The following is a 22,586-nucleotide window of genomic DNA, read 5'->3' as shown; positions in this document are numbered from 1 at the left end:
AAGCAATTTCTGTGAATAAATGTTTTTAAAGTTTTTTTAACACATCTTATTGCCAATATAGGGTTCACTGCTTCGATACAGAGTATATAATAGGTCAATGGGCATGGAAGTGCCATAGTTTGGCATGGAGAATATGAGGAGCCATGGGGGTGGGTGGAAGGTCATAGCTTGGCATGGAGGATACAAGAGGCTATGGGAGATGGGTAGGGTGTGAACGGGTGCCAGGAGGTGTGTGGGGTGACAGCTAGAGGGCCTTATCGTTTTTATTATAAGTGGGATGAAGCATCAAAGAAGCGAGGCAACGGCCCCTATGGCTGCCTCCAAACCTTTCGGGGGGTGGTGGGCCTGAATCTAGCACACCCAGGTCCTCCACCACCAGCCCTCGGAAAACGGGCACTTTCTCCAGAGGCAGCCGCATTGACCCAAGAAATTCCCTGACTTCTGCTATCCACCTCGAAGGCGAAAGTCCAGCCCATGTAGCCACCCCAATGGACACCAGCTCACCCTCTACATTAACTAACTTCCACTGTGTCTACAGTCTGCCATCAATGGGTTGAAAGTACAATTGAAAATGCAGGAGAAATTGTTCAATAGAGAATTTATTTACTAATTAATATTTCACTGTGAACCTCTGGGCTATAGTAAGCAGGTTATATGTTGAACAAGAATTGGCTTTCACTGTAGGACAGGATGGATAAAGTTCAAACTTGGAAAAGAAAATTCCTAATGCAAAGAATTATCACTGTTAGAATATAGTTCTGGGAAAGGTGGTAGAGGCAAATTCTTGCAGGTATTTGAAGAATTGTTTGATGCTGTGATGTGAGACCACGATTGTTTTTCTGTAGGTGGATGAACTAAGATAGCCAAATGGCCTTCCTTGTATTTATTTCATGGCATCCATGTGGTTTCAAACTTCTCATCCTTGTTTTCAACGCCCTTCATTGTCTATCCCTCCTTATCGCTGTAATCTCCTCCAGCCCTACAACCTTCTGTGCACCTCCAGTTCTGGCCTCTACACATTTCCAATTTTCATTGCTCTACCATTGGCAGCTATTCCTTCAGCTGCCTAGGCCCTAAGCTCTGGAAATCCCCCCTGTAAACCTCTCCACCTCTCTAACACTCTCTCCTCCAATAATTAAAACTACCACTGTGCCCATCTATTGGAAAATTTCCTATTGTGACTTGGTGTCAATTTCTGTATGTTAACACTCTTGCAAAGTGTCTTGGGACGTTTTGCTATGTTAAAAGCGCTATATAATACAAGTTGTTGTTGCAAGAAGGAAAAACTAGATCAGCCTAAATTGCAAACTGGTGATGTCTCTACTATCTGTCTTTCCTTTTTTCTTTGTCACTTTTCTTCTCTCTTGTTCCCTCATCTAAATCCTTGAGGTCAATTGGAATGTCCCTATCACCAGCTCGATTAATGTCAACTAACTCAGCACGCACTGGTGACAATGTGGGACTTTCCTGGTTTATCGAATTCAGTGCTTCCTTGATAAACTCACTGGATCTTTTAAATAAAGCATCTTATACCCGGCATGCGTGTTGAGTCTCTCAAATCCATCATTTATCTTGTGATTGTCAAGCTGATTATTAATTTCCATTTACGTCTTCAATTGGATGTTCCATTGACCTTTTGCTGACTAGTTTCTAATTCTGTTATTCTACGGTCATGCTACTGAAAACATGATGACTTTTTGGGTGTCTGAGAATGTTGTAAACCTGACCCCACTGGCTGAAATCAAGACCCAGGTAGGGAGGCCAAAAGATTCCTCGCGGGACCTGGAGGAGAATTCCTGTCCCATGAGGAATGTTTTCAAAAATTCTTTTTGGACTGTGTCCTGGTCCTTGGATGGACTTGCTGACAGCTTTGAGCTGATGGGGAAGTCACTACTGCTCCCCTGCTCAGGCTCCAGGCCAATATTGCGGTCGGTGCATGTTTAAGGAAGGATTCCATTAGCCTGCAAATTAAGATTGCAATTGGCCGGCTGGGGATGGGAAGCCAGTGGAATAAGTCCCCAACTCTGTTTTAACTGCATCCACAACCCTCCATCTACCCATTTTCCATCAGGTTGGGAAGGGGTTAAAATTCCTCCCCTAATTTCTAATTATACAGCCCGATTAGCTTGATAGGTCAGTATATCTGCATGGCAACTATTGTTAACAGCACCGTGCCCAAATCCAAGAAAAGTTTATTCCGGATCTTTGGGCATCTTCAAATTCAGATCAGTTCTGTATAGATCAGTTCTGAAGACTTGTTTAGTATACCAAACAAAATAATACACGGGCTTGAAGAACCCTCTTGCAATTATCCTGCAAAATAACGTCAGCACTTTTGCCATGTTTGGAAACATGTTCTGTTGCTGGTAGTGCAGGGTTGGAGGCTTCAGGTTTCATCACTTAGATAATGAAAGACAAACGGGCGAGATACATTTTTCATATTTCACACTCCAAGTAAACCATCAATCATGGTATGTAGCACTGCCATTTAAATTTTAATCAAGAAATATTTGATTTCAAGTAATCTTGTTCCCTTGCGCAACATTCACATCCTAAAAAGGAAAGAGGCACTTACTTTATCGTGCTGTTTATTTAAATGAAAATAAAAGCATAAGAGGGGGTTGGGGGTGCTGCTGGCTAGCTCAGTTGCCAAGGTGGCTAGTGTGTCGTTCAGGATGATTCCGAACAGCTGGGCTTTGAACTCCAATATGGCTGAGGTAGGCTTCGGGCCTACCTGCTCACCTGGCCCCATAGTAAAACCATAACCTAAGCCTTGGTTCGGCAACCCTCAAAAAAGGCCAAACAGAGAACGCAATGGATTCTGCATCGTTTTGCACAATGGCATTTGCAGGGTTTAGCAATAATACTTTGCATAATACTTGCACTTATATCCTGCCAATTCATATTTAAGTATCTCATAGAGCCTCCCACTTGAATTACTTTTAGAGTGTAGCAATTGTTATGTCGGCAAAAGACCTGTGTGGAGCAAATATCTCTCTTGCAACCAAACTAGAAAGAGCAGCTAAGCTGATGCAAAGATGCAGTTAGTGATTTGGCAGTATACTACTGTATCATGCTAATCAATTTCCCAGCATAGGTACATAATGTGGAGAATGGGACATGCATCTTCGCACATTGCAAAATAGTAACAGAATGGTGCTAATGGGGAAAAAGGGCAGACTCCACAGTTATGAAGTACAGAATTTCAGTCGACCTTTCCCAGACTTGGATCAGGAATGTACAAATCAGGAACAGAACAAATCTTTAGCAGATCACTGAAAAAAGGAACTAATCAATCGCTTATAGATAATATTTCAGAAGAAATGCAATACAATCAGGGATTATACAACACAGCATAGATTTAGCTAAAGGCACATACATAGACACCAGCATGTAATAAGCAATAGCAGTGTATATTACCATCTGTTCACTCATGGAATATAGGGATAATTTTAAACTTTCAGCCCAAGCAGTCACCTGGTGGAGTGAAAGGTCCATCATTTTTATTTCATGATTTCAATGGGTTGAAAACCAAACAGGTACTACAATGGGCGGACAGGCCTGGGAAGTTGAACATTATTCCCATACAATTACTTCCACAAACAGAACAAGTAGAATTATTTCCTAATATTCCATTAGCACTACCGGCTGTCAGAAAGATTCTGGAAAAAAAAACATAATGGACCTTCCTGGCTGTCAACCTTACTGAACCTCAGAATGGGTTACCTTGAAGTTGCAGAAACTAATAAGGGAGGAGGCTGGTTGGAATTGGAGCAGGGAAACCAATACTTGAAATGAGGTTGGTAATCTTAATCTGATTCCTAGCAAGCAAAATCCACTACATAATACTTCCATTTGGCATTAAGTTAGTAACCTTACCCAGCGAGACCACGAGACGCCTGGTCTGGCAATTGGGTGTTCAGGTACACTTCTGAGACCCACCCAGAGGTTTATTCTGCCTCCAGCTGTTATAGTTTTGGAAAGGAACCCATACTTCCAGTCACCTTTGTAATGTGGTCAGTTGTTGATAAACACACATCTCACATTCCTGACCAATAGCTAATACAAATCAATAGGAACAAAAGGCTGTTAAAACTCAGCAGGTCTGGCAGCATCTGTGGAGAGGGAAACAGAGTTAACGTTTCGAGTCTGTATGACCCTTCTTCAGAGCTGAAGAGAAGTGGAAATGTGATGAAATTTATATGTTTAAGGGGGATGGAGCAGGTGAAACTGGATGGAAGGCCAGCGATAGGTGGGGACAGAAGAGAGATTGATGAAGATGTCATGAACTAAAGGACAAAGGAGTGTTAATGGTTGTGGTAAGGGTTAAAAATGGTGCTGATAGTGGCGTAAAGGTAAGAAAGCAGAATGTGACAATAGCAGAACAAGGGTAGCATTGTGTGAAAGAACAACATGGAACAAGTAACAGATGGCCTTTTGGGGTTAGGGTTGGGGGGAGTGGTGGGGAAAAAAGAATAGAAAATGGGATAGAAGGGGAGATAAAAAAGGGGATAAAACCATTGATTAATGAATAAAAATAAAAATAAGTGGATAAAAAATAAAAATGAATGTATAAAAAAGGCAATTTAAAAAGGGGTGAGGATAGAGGAGAAAGTTCATGGTCTGAAGTTGTGAACTCAAATGTTAAGTCCGGAAGGCTGTAAAGTGCCTAGTCGGAAGATGAGGTGCTGTTCCTCCAGTTTGCGTTGGGCTTCACTGGAACATTGCAGCAGGCCAAGGACGGACATGTGGGCATGAAAGCAGGGTGGAGTGTTGAAATGGCAAGCGACAGGGAGGTCTGGGTCATGCTTGCAGACAGACCGGAGGTGTTCCACAAAGTGGTCACCTAGTCTGCATTTGGTCTCTCCAATGTAGAGGAAACTGCATTGGGAGCAGCGAATGTAGTAGACTAAATTGATGAAGGTGCAAGTGAAGCGCTGGTTCACCTGAAAGGAGCGTTTATGCTCCCAAAGGGCCATCTGTTACTTGATCCATGTTGTTCTTTCACACAATGCTTACTCTTGTTCTGCTATTATCACATTCTGCTTTCTTTCCTTTACGCCACTATCAGCACCTTTTTTAGCCCTTAACTACCATTAACACTCCTTTAGTTCATGACATCTTTGTCAATCTCTCCTTTGTCCCCACCTATCACTGGCCTCCTATCCAGCTCTACCTGCCCCACCCTCCCCCCACCCCCTTAAACAGTATAAATTTCATCACATTTCCACTTCTCTTCAGCTCTGAAGAAGAGTCATACAGACTGAAACGGTAACTCTGTTTCTCTCTCCACAGATGCTGCTGGACCTGTTGAGTTTTTCCAGCATTTTCTGTTTTTGTTTCAGATTTCCAGCATCCGCTGTATTTTGCGTTTAATAAATCAATAGGAGTTCCCCATTTAGCACCCGCTCAATCCCCAAAAAGTGCCAAAAGATACTGTGGGTACAATATGTGAAGAATCCAAATGTCATGCTCTTCAATAAACGGCGCTTGTGTGAATTAGGATTGGAATTTAGATGACATTGCTGCTGGCAGTGTAAGATGTACCGTGGGGGATTAATTGATTTGTGCCCGCTTTCGAGGGTGAATCAGGTAGCGCACAAACACAAGCCTAAACAGGTCGGTCCAAAATCGTCTGAAATTGTTCCTTGGGGCCCATTTTAATATTTACGGGTGCTGGCAGCTCACCCAGGTCATGGGATCCAATCTGCCTACCGCACAGGCACCAGCCCTCGGGTAAGTGCTGGGAGGGCGGGCAAAAGGGGAAGGCATGGCACGATCGCAGGCCCTTAGGAACATCGTGCAGCAGAAGGAGAACTCGTGCTCCTCCTGCTTTCACACTGAACCTACCTTTTTGATGTCAGCCACGTGCTAGGCCGCTAGCACACCAGGAAAGCCGGAATGGAGCAGGTTCAACAGCTGCTTAAGGCAACACAATTTCCCAGGTGGGAGCTAAAGTATGTATTAGCCCCCTCATTAACATACGCAAAGTGTTTAGCATCCATTTTAGCTGGTGCCCCAGACACCTGAATAATGGCATGACCCAACATTGGGTCAGATGCCTTGCACACATCCTTCGATTGCAAAACTTTGGTCATCAAAATTGGTCCCTATTGTGTCCATTTTATGCCATAAAATGAGGTTGAATTTCTTGTCCCATGTGTCAAGGACCATCAGAGCTAGGATAGATCTCCCATTGTATTAAAGAAGTTCCATCATTTACTGGTTGTACAGGGACATGTATCTGTAACAGACCTTTATGCATAAAATAATCTTCAGAATCTAATCACGCTTTCCTGTTTATTCATTTACACGTTCAACTTGGCTAAAAATTGAAAATAAACTACTGAAGGATACATTATTAATGTAATTTTACAAGGAATTAAACAAAATTAGAATCCTTCACAATACTGCAGTCACTAATGTATGATTGGAGCTAGCAGTCATAATTGCTGGGAGGCCTTTTTAGCCTTCACAAATGCAGCATATTGAGCAGTGGTGGCATTTACAAAAAGCAAGCAAAAGAAGTATGCTAAATATTCCAGTCACTAAATGGTTGAAATGTATGGGTTTGTCGTTTCTACTATACGCGATACGTTTTGCATTTAATATTTACTTTTTGAAATCATATCTGAAATCGCACCAAGTCCCATTCACCCCTGTACTCACTGGCCTGCATTGACTCCCGGTCCGGCAACTTCTCAATTTTAAAATTCTTATCTTTGTTGTCCAATTCCACCCTGGTCTCACCCCTCCCTATCTCTGCAACCTCCTGCAGCCTTGCAAGATCTCTGCGGTCCTCCAATTCTTGTCCATCCTCAATTTCATTTGCTCCACCATTGGCAGCCGTGCCTTCAGCTGCCTGGGCCCTAAGCTCTGGAATTCCCAACTTACAAGTCTCTACCCCCTTTAAGAAGTTCCTTAAAACCTACCTCCTGCACCAAACCCTTGGTCACCTGTCCTAATGTCTCCTGGCTCGCTATCAAATTATGTTTTATAATGCATCTATGAAGCACCTTAGCATATTTAGTGTGCTAAAGATACCAAATAAATGCAAGTTATTTCATTTTGATGTCATTTTTATGCAACTTGGCTTAATTGATAGTGTTCATAACGCGGCAGATTTAACATCTAAAACCTTTAACATCTAAAACCAACTCACAACTAACTTTGTGCAAGTTGATTGAGGAATTGTGTTTGAATGCTGCCGACAATTCTTCATTGTTGCTTCTGCTATTGCGACCATTGTCTCTGCTGAGAGGCTGCGTTTGGTGATGGCACTAAGTGACGCAAAAGGCAACTCAGTGGATAAAGGTAATCATGATATTGTGAGGTATGTGATTTTATGATTTTTTTTCTCATTTTCTTTAAACCCTTACTTTGTTTGCTAACCTCTCCAGTGAAGTGTGTTGGGGCGTTCTGCTAAATGCAAGCTGCTGATGTATAAGGGATACTTACATATTCCTCTGTCTTTCTCGAAGCCCAGATGGGGTGGAGGACTGCAACACATTGTCCGCATTGTTCACCTGCCTCTGTATCTGCACGTCTACCCCACCATGTGCAAAGTTTGTGCTACCAATAGCACCGAACCCCTAAGATGGTTACAGAAGAGAGAGAGAGAAAAAAATCACTTTACTTTGCATTCCCTAACATGGTAGAAATAATGAGCCCAATTTTACTGCCCCCCCCACCCCCCACCCAATCTGACAGAAACCAGGATGGGGGGTGATGGAGGGGGCCTGTTAAATTAATGGATGCCTCTGTCCCCATATTAACTACTCCTTTGAGCACTTAAGTAGGTCAGGCACAGGCTACAATAGCACCATCTGAAACTATTGATCCTGGAAAAATAAGACATAATAAATGGATTACGGCATCCGGCCCTTGGAACCTCTTCTGCCGTTGAGCAAGATGGTGGCTGACCTTCTACCTCAGCTCTATCTTCCTGCACTTTCCCCAGATTGCTTCATTCCCTTTGTGCTCAAAAAGCTGTTGCCCTCTATCCTAAATATACTCAACTACTGAGGACCCACAGCCCTCTGGGGGGGTAGAGATTTCCAAAGGCCCACAACCCACTGACTGAAGAGATTTCTCAGTTCTAAATGGCTGACTCCCTGTCTAAGAGCGCAATCCCGGGCCTGAAAAGTTTGAGATTCATTTTTCAAGGTTCCGGGAGCCATGATGGTCAGGAGCGCTCCTCCAGGCCTCACAAGGAAACCTTGGCAACTGCCATCCCAACCCGAGATTTCCTCTCCCCATCACACCCTTTCTGCTGCCCTCAAGCTGATGGCCTGTCCAGCTGTTGAAAGCGGGGTGGGGCTGTGGCATTTTATTTAAACGCTGTCCCGCCGTTAAAATCGGCAGGGCCTCCGCATCCCCAACCTCGCCGGATTCTCCAGCCGATTAGGTCCCCCACCCCTTCAACCACTCGCCTCCCTGTGAATGTCGGGGCCGATATATCTGGACAAAACTGGAGGACTATAAGGCATAGCACTGAGAATATGTCCTAAGCACTATCTCACTTGCAGACACATTATTAAATTTTCCGCACAAACAGATTGACTTCGCTGCACCGAAGGCTGTTAACTTAGTGTAATATTTATGCTGCGTAAGTATGAATAAAGTTCACAGAGAAAAAGAAAAATGCTAAAATGCTTTTAGGTATCACCTCTGATTATAATGCGTGGAAAAGGGAAATGTCACGCACTTCAATACAAGGTACTCCTTTGGAGTTGGAATTTAGATTGCCTTACTGCTGGGGTACTTTACAGGACCACTAACAACGCTACTGGAATAAGGAAGCACTTTCTTCAGTAATGTTCAGAGAAATAATAGACTCTATTAACACTAGCACAAATGTCAGCTTTTGCAGAATGCCTTCCAAATATTGTACCGGCTTCAGAATGGCTGGAGAGCCTTATGGCACAGATGGAGACCATTCAGCCCATCCTGCCTGTGTCAGTTCTTTGAAACAGCTATCCAATTAGTCCCACTCCTCTACTTTATCCCCGTAACTCAGCAGATTGCTTCACTTCAAATATTTATCCAAATCCCTTTTTAAAGTTGTCATTACTGAATCTAGTGTCTCCCACCACCCTTTTCAGACAGTGTAAACCAGATCGTAACAGCCTGCTATGTAAAGAAAATTCTCAAATCGCGTCCGGTTCTCTTGTCAAATGCCTTAAACCTGTGTCCTCTGTTACCCCTCTGCCACTGGAAACAGTTTTGCTTTATTTACTCATTATCAAAGCCCTTCAAGATGTTCAGCACCTGTATCAAATCTCGCTTTAGCCTTCTGTGCCCTAGGGAGAACAACACCAGTTTGTCTAGCCTTTCCACGTAACTGAAGTCTTTCATCCCTCACTGAACTTCTGATTCTACCGACAACACTTTATGACATGGTGTGGGTTTTATACAAACAAGTGAACAGTCCCTTGAACAGAACGAAGGAATTCCAATGCCAGTCATTATTGATGGTTTGACTATCACTGCCCTTTGCTTGGTCATGTGTGCGATGGAGGGAACATTGGCAAAGAGAGCTTCGCTGCTGGGATCGTCCGGTCCCAACGAAAGTCACTTTTGGACTTTTGGCTGGGCCTCCGAATCTCCTGCGGTGGGCCCCACCATGAGGTGGGTCAGAAAATCCCGGCCCAAGAGAAGTCAGTGTCTGGGCTCCACTAAGATGGCTGCCCTGCCTTCACAACTGAGTAGAGCAATATGGAGTGAGAGAAGGAGAACAGATAATGATAAAAATATAAATGGTGAGTGGTAAAAGCACAGCTGAAACTAAAATAAATGAGAAAATGAAAAAGTCAGGAATACTGAAAAGAGGTAGAAGAAGGGTTTTAAAAATGTTGCCAAACACAACTGGCAAAAGGCTTAATACAAGAGCATTCAGGAGAGGACTGGATAGAGGAGGATTCAGATGTGTCTGTGTGACTTGCTGTGGTTAGTTTAACTTAGAGTTTTTAAAATTTTTTATCCATTCATGGGATGTGGGCTTTGCTGGCTGGGCCAGCATTTGTTGCCCATCCCTAATTGCCCTTGAGAAGGTGATGGTGAGCTGCCTTCTTGAACCACTGTAGTCCACGTGGTGTAGGTACATCCACAGTGCTGTTAGAGAGGGAGTCCCAGGGTTTTGACCCAGCGACAGTGAAGGAACAGCGATATATTTCCAACTCAGGATGGTGAGTGGCTTGGGGGGGATCTTCCAGATTATTGAATAGTTTGTAACATCAATTCAAATGTTCGAATAGGAAGGAAACCAACATTTTCAAACGGTGCCACAACAAACAGAAGGAAATCTGAAATATTAAGACAGTAAGGAGATTCTGAGGAGGCATTGTGACGCAGTGGGTAGTGTCCCTGCCTCCGAGCCAGAAGCTCTGGGTTCAAGTGCCAGCCCAGGGCTTGATGGCCAAGGAAGGTGTGTTCATAACACAACCAAACAGGCTGATAATCAACCTGCAAATCATTCCAACACACACCAATGGCAGGCAGTAAGAGCGCGAGAGAATGCTGGTCAACCATGTGATGGAAAGAATATTAGGGCCTCTGCCACTATCTGTAGCTTCAGATTACAGTATGCATGTAAAAGCGCATGTTGCCAAAGCAACTCGCAACTCGAACCTTGAGTGAGCAGCAACCCACCACCACCCAGTTCTGACAAAATAATAGGACATTAAACCAATTAATATAAAATACTAGCATAAACAGCAGGTTTCCCTCATAAAACAATATCTACTGTGTATCTACATATGGAACTATAGTATCACTCATTATTAGATATATATAATTTAAAACATTATACAATGGATCTAGATGAGCCAATATTATCAGCTGTGTTATTTGACTATTGATTATCCTGACAGAAACGCACACAACATACAGATTTAACATTTAACACATTTTAACTATGCAGTTTTCTAGCTTTACATTAAATAAATCATTGACTAGTGAATGTCACTTTCAATAATCCCCACTTCAAAAAAAAAACATTTAGTTCAGTGAGGTGAGCAAGTGACCCAAAACATGTGCTGCATATTGATCTGGAGTGTTTGTGCGTCTTTTTTGTTAGTCTAACAACACACCAGGGTTTATTATATTTAGCAATAAAATGATGCATTGGAAGATTAGCACGTAATACGAAGGGGGGGAACATTACTCTTGCTTCATGCAGCAATTCTTCCCTCCACCCCCAATTGTTTTAAAGAGACTTATATATGCATTGCTATTGTGCTACTATGGAGAGAACATTATAAAGTGGACAAAGTGGTGTAGGGTTACCACGAGGTTGTGTTGGTTTCTTTGGTATAATTCGCCCAAAATTGGCGTAACCTGCACCAAAGGTCGTGGGCTTTTAAGAGCAAACTACATCCAGTGTAAATCAATTTTCCCCAGTCTTTTGCACTGGATTTTTAAAAAACACTAAGCTGGAATCTGTCCTTACAGCCAGGCAGCGCCCTCAGAATAATTTGATCACAATGGCCAGTTTTCATTAATTGTGCTCGTTTGCAGGTCTTCAAGGAGTCTCTAAAAATTAAGCTGCTTCTTTTGGGCACAAATACACTGATAGAAACATTCTACAAGCTTTTGAATGTATTGTTATTTAATTTACTAAGAAACTGACCCCAATATAATTAGTAATTGGTTCTGTATTATTTTTAAAGTCATTTTCAGTGATTTAAAATCAGATTACTCAGACAGTGGATCGATACTGTGATGAAAAAATGCTTATTTATTGTGATAAACCAATTTTCAGCTGTATTAATTACACTGCACCAACTTATCAACCTTAACTACATCAATGAGAATGGCGTTTTAAAACATTGCCCGATTTTGCGTTTGGTGATGTGCATGTGAATTTGAGCGGAAATTCAAGAGAAGGCAAAATCCCCTTTCAAACCTGTTTTGGAAACAGCTCGCAAATATGCTCAAAGTGAAAATGCTAGCCCAGTATTTTGTAATAAGGTAGTGTTTAAGGTTTGCACATTTAGATGACATTGCAATGTAGATGAAATAGCAAATATTCACTTAATTCTTCAGGTTAACCTTCATGTAAAAATTCAGGCCTGTTTATTTAATAAATTAAATAAATTAAACAGTATTGATGAAACGACGGAGTTCACCTTAACACCTACTCCAATGAGATGAACAGCAACCAGTAAGTAATTTAGTAATTCTGCATGATCAATTGTATTTAATAAAACATGCTCGCAAGCTCTCCAAAATACAGTGTAATATGGATTTTCTGAACAGCATAATTTCCTAATGACCTTACAGTTAATGAAATATATATTGAGGTTTCCTTTCCATGTCATTGCTGTGTGTAATTAAAGGGTAAATAATAAAGGCACAAATAATTTATACATTTTCTGCCAATCGTTGTAGCTTCAAGCGATTCTGTATCTTACTTAAAAAGGCTATTTGTAATCAAATATGAATATGTTCAATACTTTGAAGCAGATTTAGGTCTACAAATTTCAAACAGTTAGGGATGGTGAGTGGAATACGCCTGTCTACACATTTGGACATCTTAAGGCCAGCATGAAGGTTGGCCACAATAATGCTCCAACATGTCATGCCATGGTGTGATAGGACACAGGCCCATCTGTGCGGGGAGTATGCTGACAAAGAGACCAGGATATCATGTTTCAGGGTAAAAGGAAAATCATATGAACATGACAGTTCTCGCTATTGCCTGCTCAGTTCAGGGATAGAAAGACCTGAAGGGGAGAAGACAGTAATAAAAGGTGGACACTCATTGGAACTGTAGGTTAGAACACTAGCCTTTAGTCACTTGGTCTTGGGTTTGAGTCCAACCCAACCTGATGAGATAAGGCTTCTTCTCCCTGGATCCTAGATGAAGTGAGTTTCAGCAGACAACCCAATTCCTCACAGGCAATGTCCATTATATAAGACTGCCAGTTCTTAGCTTTGACAGGCAGCAAACTAGCATCCTTTCCCAGAGAGATCATGGGAACTTTTGTGTGGCAAATTGAAAGAATGCTCACATTATGTACGAGTCCTCCTCTTAGACTATTAATGAGGCTGAGTATAGAGGGCCTTTTTTTCATTCATATGCTAGGCCAGCATATATTGCCCACCCCTAATTGCCCTTGAGAAGGTAGTGGTGAGCTCTTGAACCGCTGCAGTCCACGTGGTGTAGGTATACCCACAGTGCAGTTAGGGAGGGGGTTCCAGGATTTTGACCCAGCGACAGTGAAGGAACGGCGATATATTTCCAAGTCAGGGTGGTCAGTGGCTTGGAGGGGAACTTGCAGGCGGTGGTGTTCCCATGTGTCTGCTGCCTTCGTACTTCTGGATGGTAGTGCTCGTGGGTTTATACTGCCTCTAGCTGTTTTATTAAGAAGATCCTGTACTTCCAGTCACATTTGTGGTCAGCTGTCAGCACACACACACTTCATAATCCTGACCACAAACAGATAATACAAGTTAACAGGAGTTCTACATTTAGCATCCACTCAATCCACCCATTCCTTATTTCAACCATGGTATTACAACTACATTGAAAAGTCAGACAGGAATTGGAGGTTGCTTATTCAGGACAGAATTTCACACTTAACCATATTTTGTCCTGATAAATAGGCTTGTTCAGGTAGGTAGCTTTAATACATGATTGGTATTAGTGAACCTGTTAGCTTTTTCTGGTGCTCACCCACGAATTACGAGATTTACTTTCACTGAATTCACTTCCGCCAACTGTTGCTAGTACAATCCCTTAACCACTTGACCACCCTGCCTTTTTTAGGGAGAGGGAGGAGAATCAGAACTGGGGGCTTACAACACAGCCTCTCACTGAAGCAGCCATCAGTGACATATGGAAGGGATTCTTTCCCAGCGCTAACATCCCTCACCTTTCTGAGGTTCCTAAAAAGCAGACGTAAGCCTTACAGAACTGTGGAAGGGCGATGCAACCAATCCAGCTCTCAACAAGATGCCATTTTGAATATCTGCACCTCAGCCAAGAAGTGACAGGTAGGTTTGTGCTTGGGGCTGCCTGGAGCAGGAAGTCCTGTCCCATCCCTTCCCACCCCAGCCCATGTCCTCTGGGGACACATCCCTGTGGAACGTTCAGCTTTCTAATTTTAGTTCTTAGAAGAGAATGATTTAAATGGACGAGACTCCTCACAAACCCTTTGTGGGTGGTGGTGGTGATGGGAAGAATGACAAAAAAAGAATCCATTTTTGCAAGGGCCAGAAATGAAATAAAATCCTTGGAATTAAATGTACTTATATGAAGCAAATGAAATATGATGTGTGGAAGCTTGCTGTCTGTTTAAAGGTGCTGATGTGCAGTTTCATTGTTTTGTTTTAAAATATAGACCAATATAGGGCAATAAAAGGGTAACTCTTCTTCATCCACTGCCAAAATGTTTAATGTTGTTATTAAACTATTCTATCTCCGACTCAGCTGATGAATAGCATGCACAGGCAGGTAATGGTGTTTATCAGTCTGGCGAGCTGTCTTGTGGACCAGGACTCACACCAGGAAATATGTCAGGAGAAACAGGTGTTGTTTTCAACATCCAGGGTGTGATGCAATGGATAATTAGAACAATTTTAAATTGGTCTTATGTCAAAAAATGAATTATGTTTCATAGTTCTTCTCTACGATGTGTGTGGGAAAAGACTTTGTGGTATAAATCACTGGCTGTATCCCAGCAGTCACATAATAGTAGTTAGTGGTAACAATAAACAAGCTGACTAGCTTTCTGCATAACATATTCAGATTCCCAAATCAGAATTGGGCTCTGCTATTGCAAGAGGATGTCCCTTATTTGGTTTTCTGCTCACATCCATGTAGGATTAGATCCGAATTGGTTCACAACAAAATAAAGAATTTGTTTCAGAGGGAGTAAGTTGTGCTATGAACAATTTATAATTTTCATAGAATCTCAGAATCACAGTGAAGAAGAGGCCCTTCGGCCCATCGAGTCTGCACCGACACGTGAGAAACACCTGACCTATCTACCTAATCCCATTTACCAGCACTTGGCCCATAGCCTTGAATGTTATGACGTGCCAAGTGCTCATCTAGGTACTTTTTAAAGGATGTGAGGCAACCCGCCTCCACCACCCTCTCAGGCAGCGCATTCCAGGCTGTCACCACCCTCTGGGTAAAAAGGTTTTTCCTCACAGCTCCCCTGAACCTCCTGCCCCTCACCTTGAACTTAGGTCCCCTCGTGACTGACCCTTCAACTAAGGGGAACAACAGCTCCCTATCCACCCTGTCCATGCCCCTCATAATCTTGTACACCTCGAGCAGGTCGCCCCTCAGTCTTCTGTGCTCCAACGAAAACAACCCAAGTCTATCCAACCTCTCTTCATAACTTAAATGTTTCAACCCAAGCAACATCCTGGTGAATCTCCTCTGCACCCCCTCCAGTGCAATCACATCCTTCCTATAATGTAGCGACCAGAACTGCACACAGTACTCCAGATGTGGCCTCACCAAGGTTCTATACAATTCCAACATGATCTCCCTACTTTTGTAATCTATGCCTCGATTGATAAAGGCAAGTGTCCCATATGCCTTTTTCACCACCCCACTAGCATGCCCCTCCGCCTTCAGAGATCTAGGGACACACACGCCAAGGTCCCTTTGTTCCTCAGAACTTCCTAGTGTCATGCCATTCATTGAATATTTCCTTGTTAAAATATTCCTTCCAAAGTGTATCATCTCATACTTTTCAGGGTTAAATTCCATCTGCCACTTATCTGCCCATTTGACCATCCCATCTATATCTTCCTGTAGCCCAAGACACTCAACCTCACTGCTAACCACCCAGTCAATCTTTGAGTTATCCGTAAACTTATTAATCCTACCCTCCACATAGTCATCTATGTCGCTTATATAAATGACGAATAATAGGGGGCCCAGCACAGATCCCTGTGGTGCGCCACTGGACACTGGCTTCTAGTCACTAAAGCATCCTTCTGTCATCACCCTCTGTCTCCTACAACTAAGCCAATTTTGAATCCACTTTATCAGATTACCCTGTATCTCATGTCCATTTGCCTTCTTTATTAGTCTCCCATGTGGGACCTTGTCAAAGGCTTTGCTGAAATCCATATAAACTACATCAACTGCACTACCCTCATCTACACACCTAGTCACCTCCTCAAAAAATTCAATCAAATTTGTTAGGCATGACCTCCCTCTGACAAAGCCATGCTGACTATCCCTGGTCAAACCTTGCCTCTCCAAGTGGAGATAGATTCTCTCCTTCAGAATTCTCTCCAATAGTTTCCCTACCACTGATGTGAGACTCACTGGCCTGTAGTTCCCTGGCTTATTTCTACAACCCTTCTTAAATAGCGGAACCACATTAGCTGTTCTCCAGTCCTCTGGCACCTCCCCTGTGGCCAGAGAGGAATTAAAAATTTGGGTCAGAGCCCCTGTGATATCCTCCCTTGCCTCCATCAGCAGTCTGGGACACAATCATCTGGACCTGGAGATTTTTCCACTTTTAAGCCTGCCAACACCTCCGATACCTTGTCACTCCCTAATTTATATATATATATATTTGTGTGTTCAGAAAAGTAAAAAAATGGTTTCCATTTCACTTAGGTTTTGTTTATGAACCTTGGTGCCTGGGTGCCTGGATAGACTTGTCACTAAAAGGTTTCAGGTCTTTTGGGTTTGTTTGTATATACATAATTTAATGATGTTTTACAACCCCTGAAGTGAAAGAGATGGGTTAAAAGGGGTTGAAAGTTCAGTGATTTTGTAAACAAAACAGAGGGATGAATTTTCCCCATGTCGGGTGGGCCGGTCGGGAGTGGGTGTGGGCAGAAGCGGATGATCGCCACCCACGATCGGGTCCACACCGCCATTTTATGTGGGTGGGCCTTCCCAGCGTACTTCACGACTCCCATGCATAGTGGGAGTAGGTGGGAGATGGCAGGTGCACTCAGCCCCCCAGGTCCAATGGCGACCCGGCGGCCTGTATAAAGCCTTGGAAAGGCTGCTCACAATGGCTGGGCGAAGGGCTCTGCAGAGGGGCAATGGAGGTAACGCAAGCCTGGAGGGTAGGCCATCGGGGCAGGCCAAGCCGGAGGGTGAGCCAGCGGAGCAGTGTGCCCCTCATTTTTCAGATGAGTGCCTAGCTGCCCTCCTGGAGGAGGTGGCAGCGCGGCGGGAGGTCCTGCTTCCGAGGGACAGGAGGCAGAGGCCCTCCCACCTGAGCAAACATGCGTTAGAGGAGGTGGCCAAGAGTGTGAGCTCCCATGATGTGGTGCGGTCCGCATGGCTCCAGTGCCGCAAAAGGTTCAATGGTCTCCTGCGCTGGGGAAGGGTGAATACCATGTTGGCTCAAGCCACTCAGTGCAGCTGTCACCCTTTCACCCCAAACCCCAGACCCCCCACACTCCCCCCCAACTCTGAGTACAGTAACAGCATTGAACCCCTCAGGGCATGGATCCCTCGCTGGGTGTGCCAGCAGAGATTGCCCAAGCCCAGTTCACCCTGAGAGGGTTGAGCTAGGATGTGTTCTGCACCCGCAACATGTGTGACACTGACACCCAGAGTATAGAGTGGGGGTGAAAGTCAAGGGTCTGCTCCTAGGCAGAGTGCTGGAACTGCGAAGCATGTCGGAATCAGGGTGCTAACATGCTGGGAGGGGAGCTTCCAGTTGGCGGGGCACCAATCCATCTGCTGGTCTTTGTGCTCCACATGCTTGTCCCTCCTTGCTTAGCAAAGCAACATCTTGTGGTGCCACATGTGAAGGATGCAGCATTTGGCCAATGGGAGGGCGGGTCAGCCCTGGCTTGTTTGGGTGAGTGTGCGGCAGCTACGGGGTTACGAAGAGCTGGAGTCCTGCAATGTCCCACTCTGGCTGGGGTGGCAGGGATGCGATGGGAATTCAGGTGCAGGCTGGACTAATCAATGCTCCTCTCTCCTTTTCAGGAAAAGATTGCGCACAATGCGTCGGAATGAATGCGGACTGGCGGAGGCCAGGCCCAGTTGGCCATTCTTATGGCTTTGGAGCAGCAGGTCATGGACCTGGAGAGGCTTCATGCCCCCAGGTCCACCGGTGACAGTGAGGTCGGGGTGCCATGGGGAGGTATATTTGGTGAACAGTCAGGTCACCATGTGTGTCCCAGAAGCCATGGCACTGCTGAATGCTCAGTGATTGAGCTTAGCAACATGGGTTTACCCTTGATAATGAAAGGATGAGCGCATAATGATCCAGGGGACAGGGATGTAAATTGGCATTGTCTGCACTGTAACTAATCCAATGTCCTTTTTCTTCCTTTCAGCATCACCGGAGCAGGGCTGAGAGGAGGAGACAGAGGGCCCAAATGCACTCTCCAGCGTTACACCATCTCAGCCAGGCAGGCACCAGCGCAGATACTAGCATCTCGGTGGGAATTAGATCTTCGGCTAGTGTCTCGGGGCACGGCGGTGAGGGCATTTCACACTCGCTTGAGGTGCGGGCAGAGACAGAGAGTGCCCAGGGCGCCGGCAGTCGGAGGACTGCTGGGGATCAGGTACTTGCTCGGTTGGTGGCTGATGATGTGCCTGTGGAGTTGTCCATGAGGCAGCAAACGCTGGAAGTGCAGCAGGGTGTGCGGGACGATCTGGCGGAGATACATGAGGCGATGCATGGCATGGTGCTCGTGCTGGAGGGGTCCGTGCGGAGCATCACCGATGCAATGAGCCTCATGGCCGAGCGCCAGGCTTCCTCCATGGAGAGAGTGATGACTCTCGTGGAGAGGCTCCTCCAGGAGAACAATCAGGTCCTCCTGGGGTTGCACTCGGTCCTGCAAGCCCTCACAGCGGCATTGGCCACAGCTGGTTAGTGCCAGTGTTGGAGATGGCCTGGGCACCGATTATCCCAGCTCGGTGCCCTTCCATCTACGGTGAGCAAGGAGGTCCAAAGCGACCTCACATTTGCGCAGGAGCTGCCTGTCATCTCTGCGGGCTCCTCTCAAGGCGCTCCGGAGGAGGGCAGCAGCTCCTCCGCCCCTCTGCCAGTGACTGTGGCATCCGATGAGGCTGCGGCGACTGGGGAGAAGCCAGCTGTGGAGCTGGCCGCTTCCTCCCAGGCAGGGCTGTCAAATGCTCCACGGGCCAGAGGACGTCAGCCAAGGTCATCGAGACCAACAGACAGCACAGTGAGCAGGCTGTCTCAGATGCCAGTGCCAGTGAGGGGATGTAGCACCCGTAGTGTAAATTTAAGGCACCTTAGGCACACCACAGGTTTCTCACTGGTGCTTTTATGTTGGCGCATAGTACTTTTTGGAAGACTCAGTGTGATGTCCAACACCATTTTTGTTTTGCTTTATGAATTTTCTTTTGTTTGCTCAATAAATTTTGACATGTTGCCATGCCTCAGGGTGATTCCTTACTTCTGCAAGTGTACAGGAAGCCATGATGTTATGAGTGAGTTGTTTGACATTGAGCTTTATTGACAAGGGCCTTAATTAATGTTAGTATCCAGGCAGATTTAGCACTCAGGTATTAAATGTGGAGCCTGCAGCCCTGGCTTGCATTGAAGGTCAATCTGTGGTGTTCTAGCTGAAGGGTCATTGGATTAAAGCCTCCCAGGTGTCCCTGCCTCCCTGGAGTAAGCCCGAGTCAGCATCTACCCCCTCAGCGTTCTTCTGTGCGTGCTTATCCTCGGATTCACTACTGGTCTCATCGTGTGCATCCGGAGCAACTGCGTCCACATCTTCCTCATCCACTGTGTCCCCCCCTTTCCAACGCCAGATTGTGGAGAGTGCAGAATGCAACCACTATCAGCGACACACGATCTGGGGGGTACTGGAGTGCGTCCCCTGAGCAGTCCAGGCATCGGAAGCGCAGCTTGGGAAGACCGATGGTTCTCTCCACCACAGCCCTTGTGGTGCCGTGGCTCCTATTGTAGCGCTGCTCAGCTTCTGTTCTTGGATGGCGGAGAGGCGTCATGAGCCACCTTCTGAGGGGTTAGCCCTTGTCACCCAGCAGCCATCCATCCAGCCGGGCTGGAGCACTGAAGAGCCCCGGCACCTGGGAGTGTCTGAGTGTGTAAGCGTCGTGGGAGCTGTCTGGGTACCTTGCACAGACTTGCCTGTCCATTGCACCCGTGCGATGCCCTGAAGATCGCATGGGCTGTGAAAAATCGAATTCAATTGCTGCCTCAAGGGCCTTTACTGGCCCGTTAATTGATGGCGGGCGCGCATCTGAACTTATAGCGTGCCCGCCTTCCCAAATATCGCGATGGTGCGCAGTGACTTCGGAACACTCGCCTGATATCACCGTGTGTCATTTTACAGCCGGCATGTGGGGCCCGCCCCCACACACCAACCGAAAAGTTCTAGCCACAATGTAGAAAAGCTTTACTGTTGCCTAGCAACAGTGGTCAAGTGTTGCAGAAACAGAGAACAAACAAGGAGAATAGGTAAAAACAAAAAGCTAAAAGCTACTGCGGATGCTGGAAATCCAAAACAAAATAAAAACAGAATTACCTGGAAAAACTCAGCAAGTCTGGCAGCATCGGCGGAGAAGAAATCAGTCAACGTTTCGAGCCCTCATATATAGTTCAGTGTGTGTCAGAGGGAGAGGACTGGAATTGTAAGCTCTCTGATGAGACGAACTATAACGCTATTGGGGATTGTAGTTGACTGAAAAGTCAGTTATAGAACTTAGTAAAGTGATTAGTTTAGCAGAGGTGCTATTGGAAGACCGAGTTTAGGGAACTCATTGGTTTGCTCTGCAGTTAAAGAAACAACGAGTTTAGAGTGGAGTTTTTGGGTGTCTCAGAGAGAGATATGAATTGAGTGAGAAGCGTCAAGTGAATGCTCAGGAATCCTCCAGAAGAAAACCATTTGCAACTGTGCCAGCCCCAAGTGAGAAGCCCTTGTGGCAAGCTAGTGGTAACTCTTCACTGGCTTATGCATCTGTAAAGATATTGCTGGGGTAAAGGAATAGTGGGAATTTGAAGTGTCTTCTTGTGTTTGTATTGAGAACTTTCCAACCTTTTTGTCTGGTGTAATTTAGTTCACTTCTTTTGTTTTAATAAATATTTTATTCTTTGTATTAAAAGTTCATCAGCAGACTCCTGTGAATGTGTTCAGTAACTTTCCTCCATGATTTCTGAAAAAAATGTTAGGATCTATCAAGGTTTCACTCTGGGATCTAACTTGTCCAGTACTAACAGCAGCTCAGATCGTAACAATTGGACATTTTTGAGTAGCAGCACTGCGCAGTTTAATCGAGGAGTCACTTACTTGTCCATACTGACTATTAGCCAGATACTATGTTTATTGGTGAACAATTATATTAAACAGATTATGGCGATAATCACATTGCTGTTTGTGGGAGTTTGCTCTGTGTAAATTTGGCTGCTGCATGTTCCACATTACACAATGACCACATTTCATTTCACTAACTATACAGTGCTTTGGAACATCCTGAGATTGTGAACAGTGAAACATAAATGCGAGTCTTTCTTTTTCTTTTAAGCATAAGCAAGACAGCTGAGAACTATGCAAAATGAAGCATCAGAGAAAGCTAATTACTTTCATCCTTATCCTCACCAACCTGCCTGCCGCAGATGCATCTGTCCATGACAGTATCGGTAGGAGTAACTACCGCACAGTCCTTGTGGAGACGAAGTCCCGGCTTCACATTGGGGATATCCTCCCAACGTATTGTGTGGCACTACTACCATGCTAAATGGGATAGATTTCAAACAGATTTAGCAACTCAAGACTGGGCATCCATGAGGCGCTGTGGGCCATCAACAGCAACTGAATTGTACTCGAACACAATTTATAACCTCATGACCCAGCATATCCCTGGCTCTACAATTACCAACAAGTCAGGGGATCAACCCTGGTTCAATGAAGAGTGCAGGAGGGCATGCTAGGAGCAGCACCAGGCATACCTAAAAATGAGGTGTCAACCTGGTGAAGCTACAACACAGGGCTACTTGTGTGCCAAATAGCTTAAGCAGCAAGTGATAGACAGAGCTAAGCGATTCCACGCACAGTGGCAGCAGTGTATACCATCTACAAGATGCACTGCAGGAGTTCACCAAGACTCCTTCCAAAGCACCTTCCAAATCCATGATCACTACCATCTAGAAGGATAAGGGCAGCAGATAGATGGGAACACCACCACCTAGAAGTTCCCCTCCAAGTCACTCACCATCCTGACTTGGAAATATAGCGCCGTTCCTTCACTGTCGCTGGGTCAGAATCCTGGAACTCCCTTCCTAATATCACTGTGGGTGTACCTACACCACATGGATAGCAGCGATTCAAGAAGGCAGCTCACTACCACCTTCTCAAGGGCAACTAGGAATGGGCAAAAAATGCTGGCCCAGCCAGCGAAGCCCACATCCCTGGGCTTCTCCTCCTCCACTGAGTTGCTTAATTGCTCACCACCATTCATGACTGGATGTGGCAGAACCACAGAACTTGGATCTGATCCGTTGGTTGTGGAATTGTTTAGCTCTGTCTATCGCTTGCTGCTTATGCTGTTTGGCACACAAACACTCCTGTGGTGTAGCTTCACCAGGTTGACACTTCTTTTTTAGTAATGCCTGATGCTGCTCCTGGCATGCCCTCCTGCA

At 45.0% G+C, this 22,586-nt stretch overlaps 1 protein-coding gene across 5 annotated transcripts in view; it reads right to left on the bottom strand.

Annotated features, from left to right (window-relative positions):
• Positions 1-22,586, bottom strand: part of ofcc1 (orofacial cleft 1 candidate 1) — a 322,374-nt gene that overhangs the window by 25,921 nt on the left and 273,867 nt on the right. For 4 of the 5 annotated variants that reach the window (XM_078539931.1, XM_078539933.1, XM_078539934.1 and 1 more), the window contains one exon: positions 7,459-7,592. In XM_078539931.1, the coding sequence (XP_078396057.1) occupies positions 7,459-7,592 (134 nt within the window). Of the gene's footprint in view, positions 1-7,458; positions 7,593-13,399; positions 13,432-22,586 lie in introns of those variants that run through there. The other variant, XM_078539936.1, reaches the window with a different exon arrangement.

Source organism: Cetorhinus maximus, chromosome 4, assembly GCF_964194155.1.
Source record: "Cetorhinus maximus chromosome 4, sCetMax3.hap1.1, whole genome shotgun sequence".
Lineage (NCBI taxonomy): Eukaryota > Metazoa > Chordata > Chondrichthyes > Lamniformes > Cetorhinidae > Cetorhinus > Cetorhinus maximus.
The sequence above is the reverse complement of the archived record's forward strand: the minus strand, read 5'-3'. Positions and strand labels throughout refer to the sequence as shown.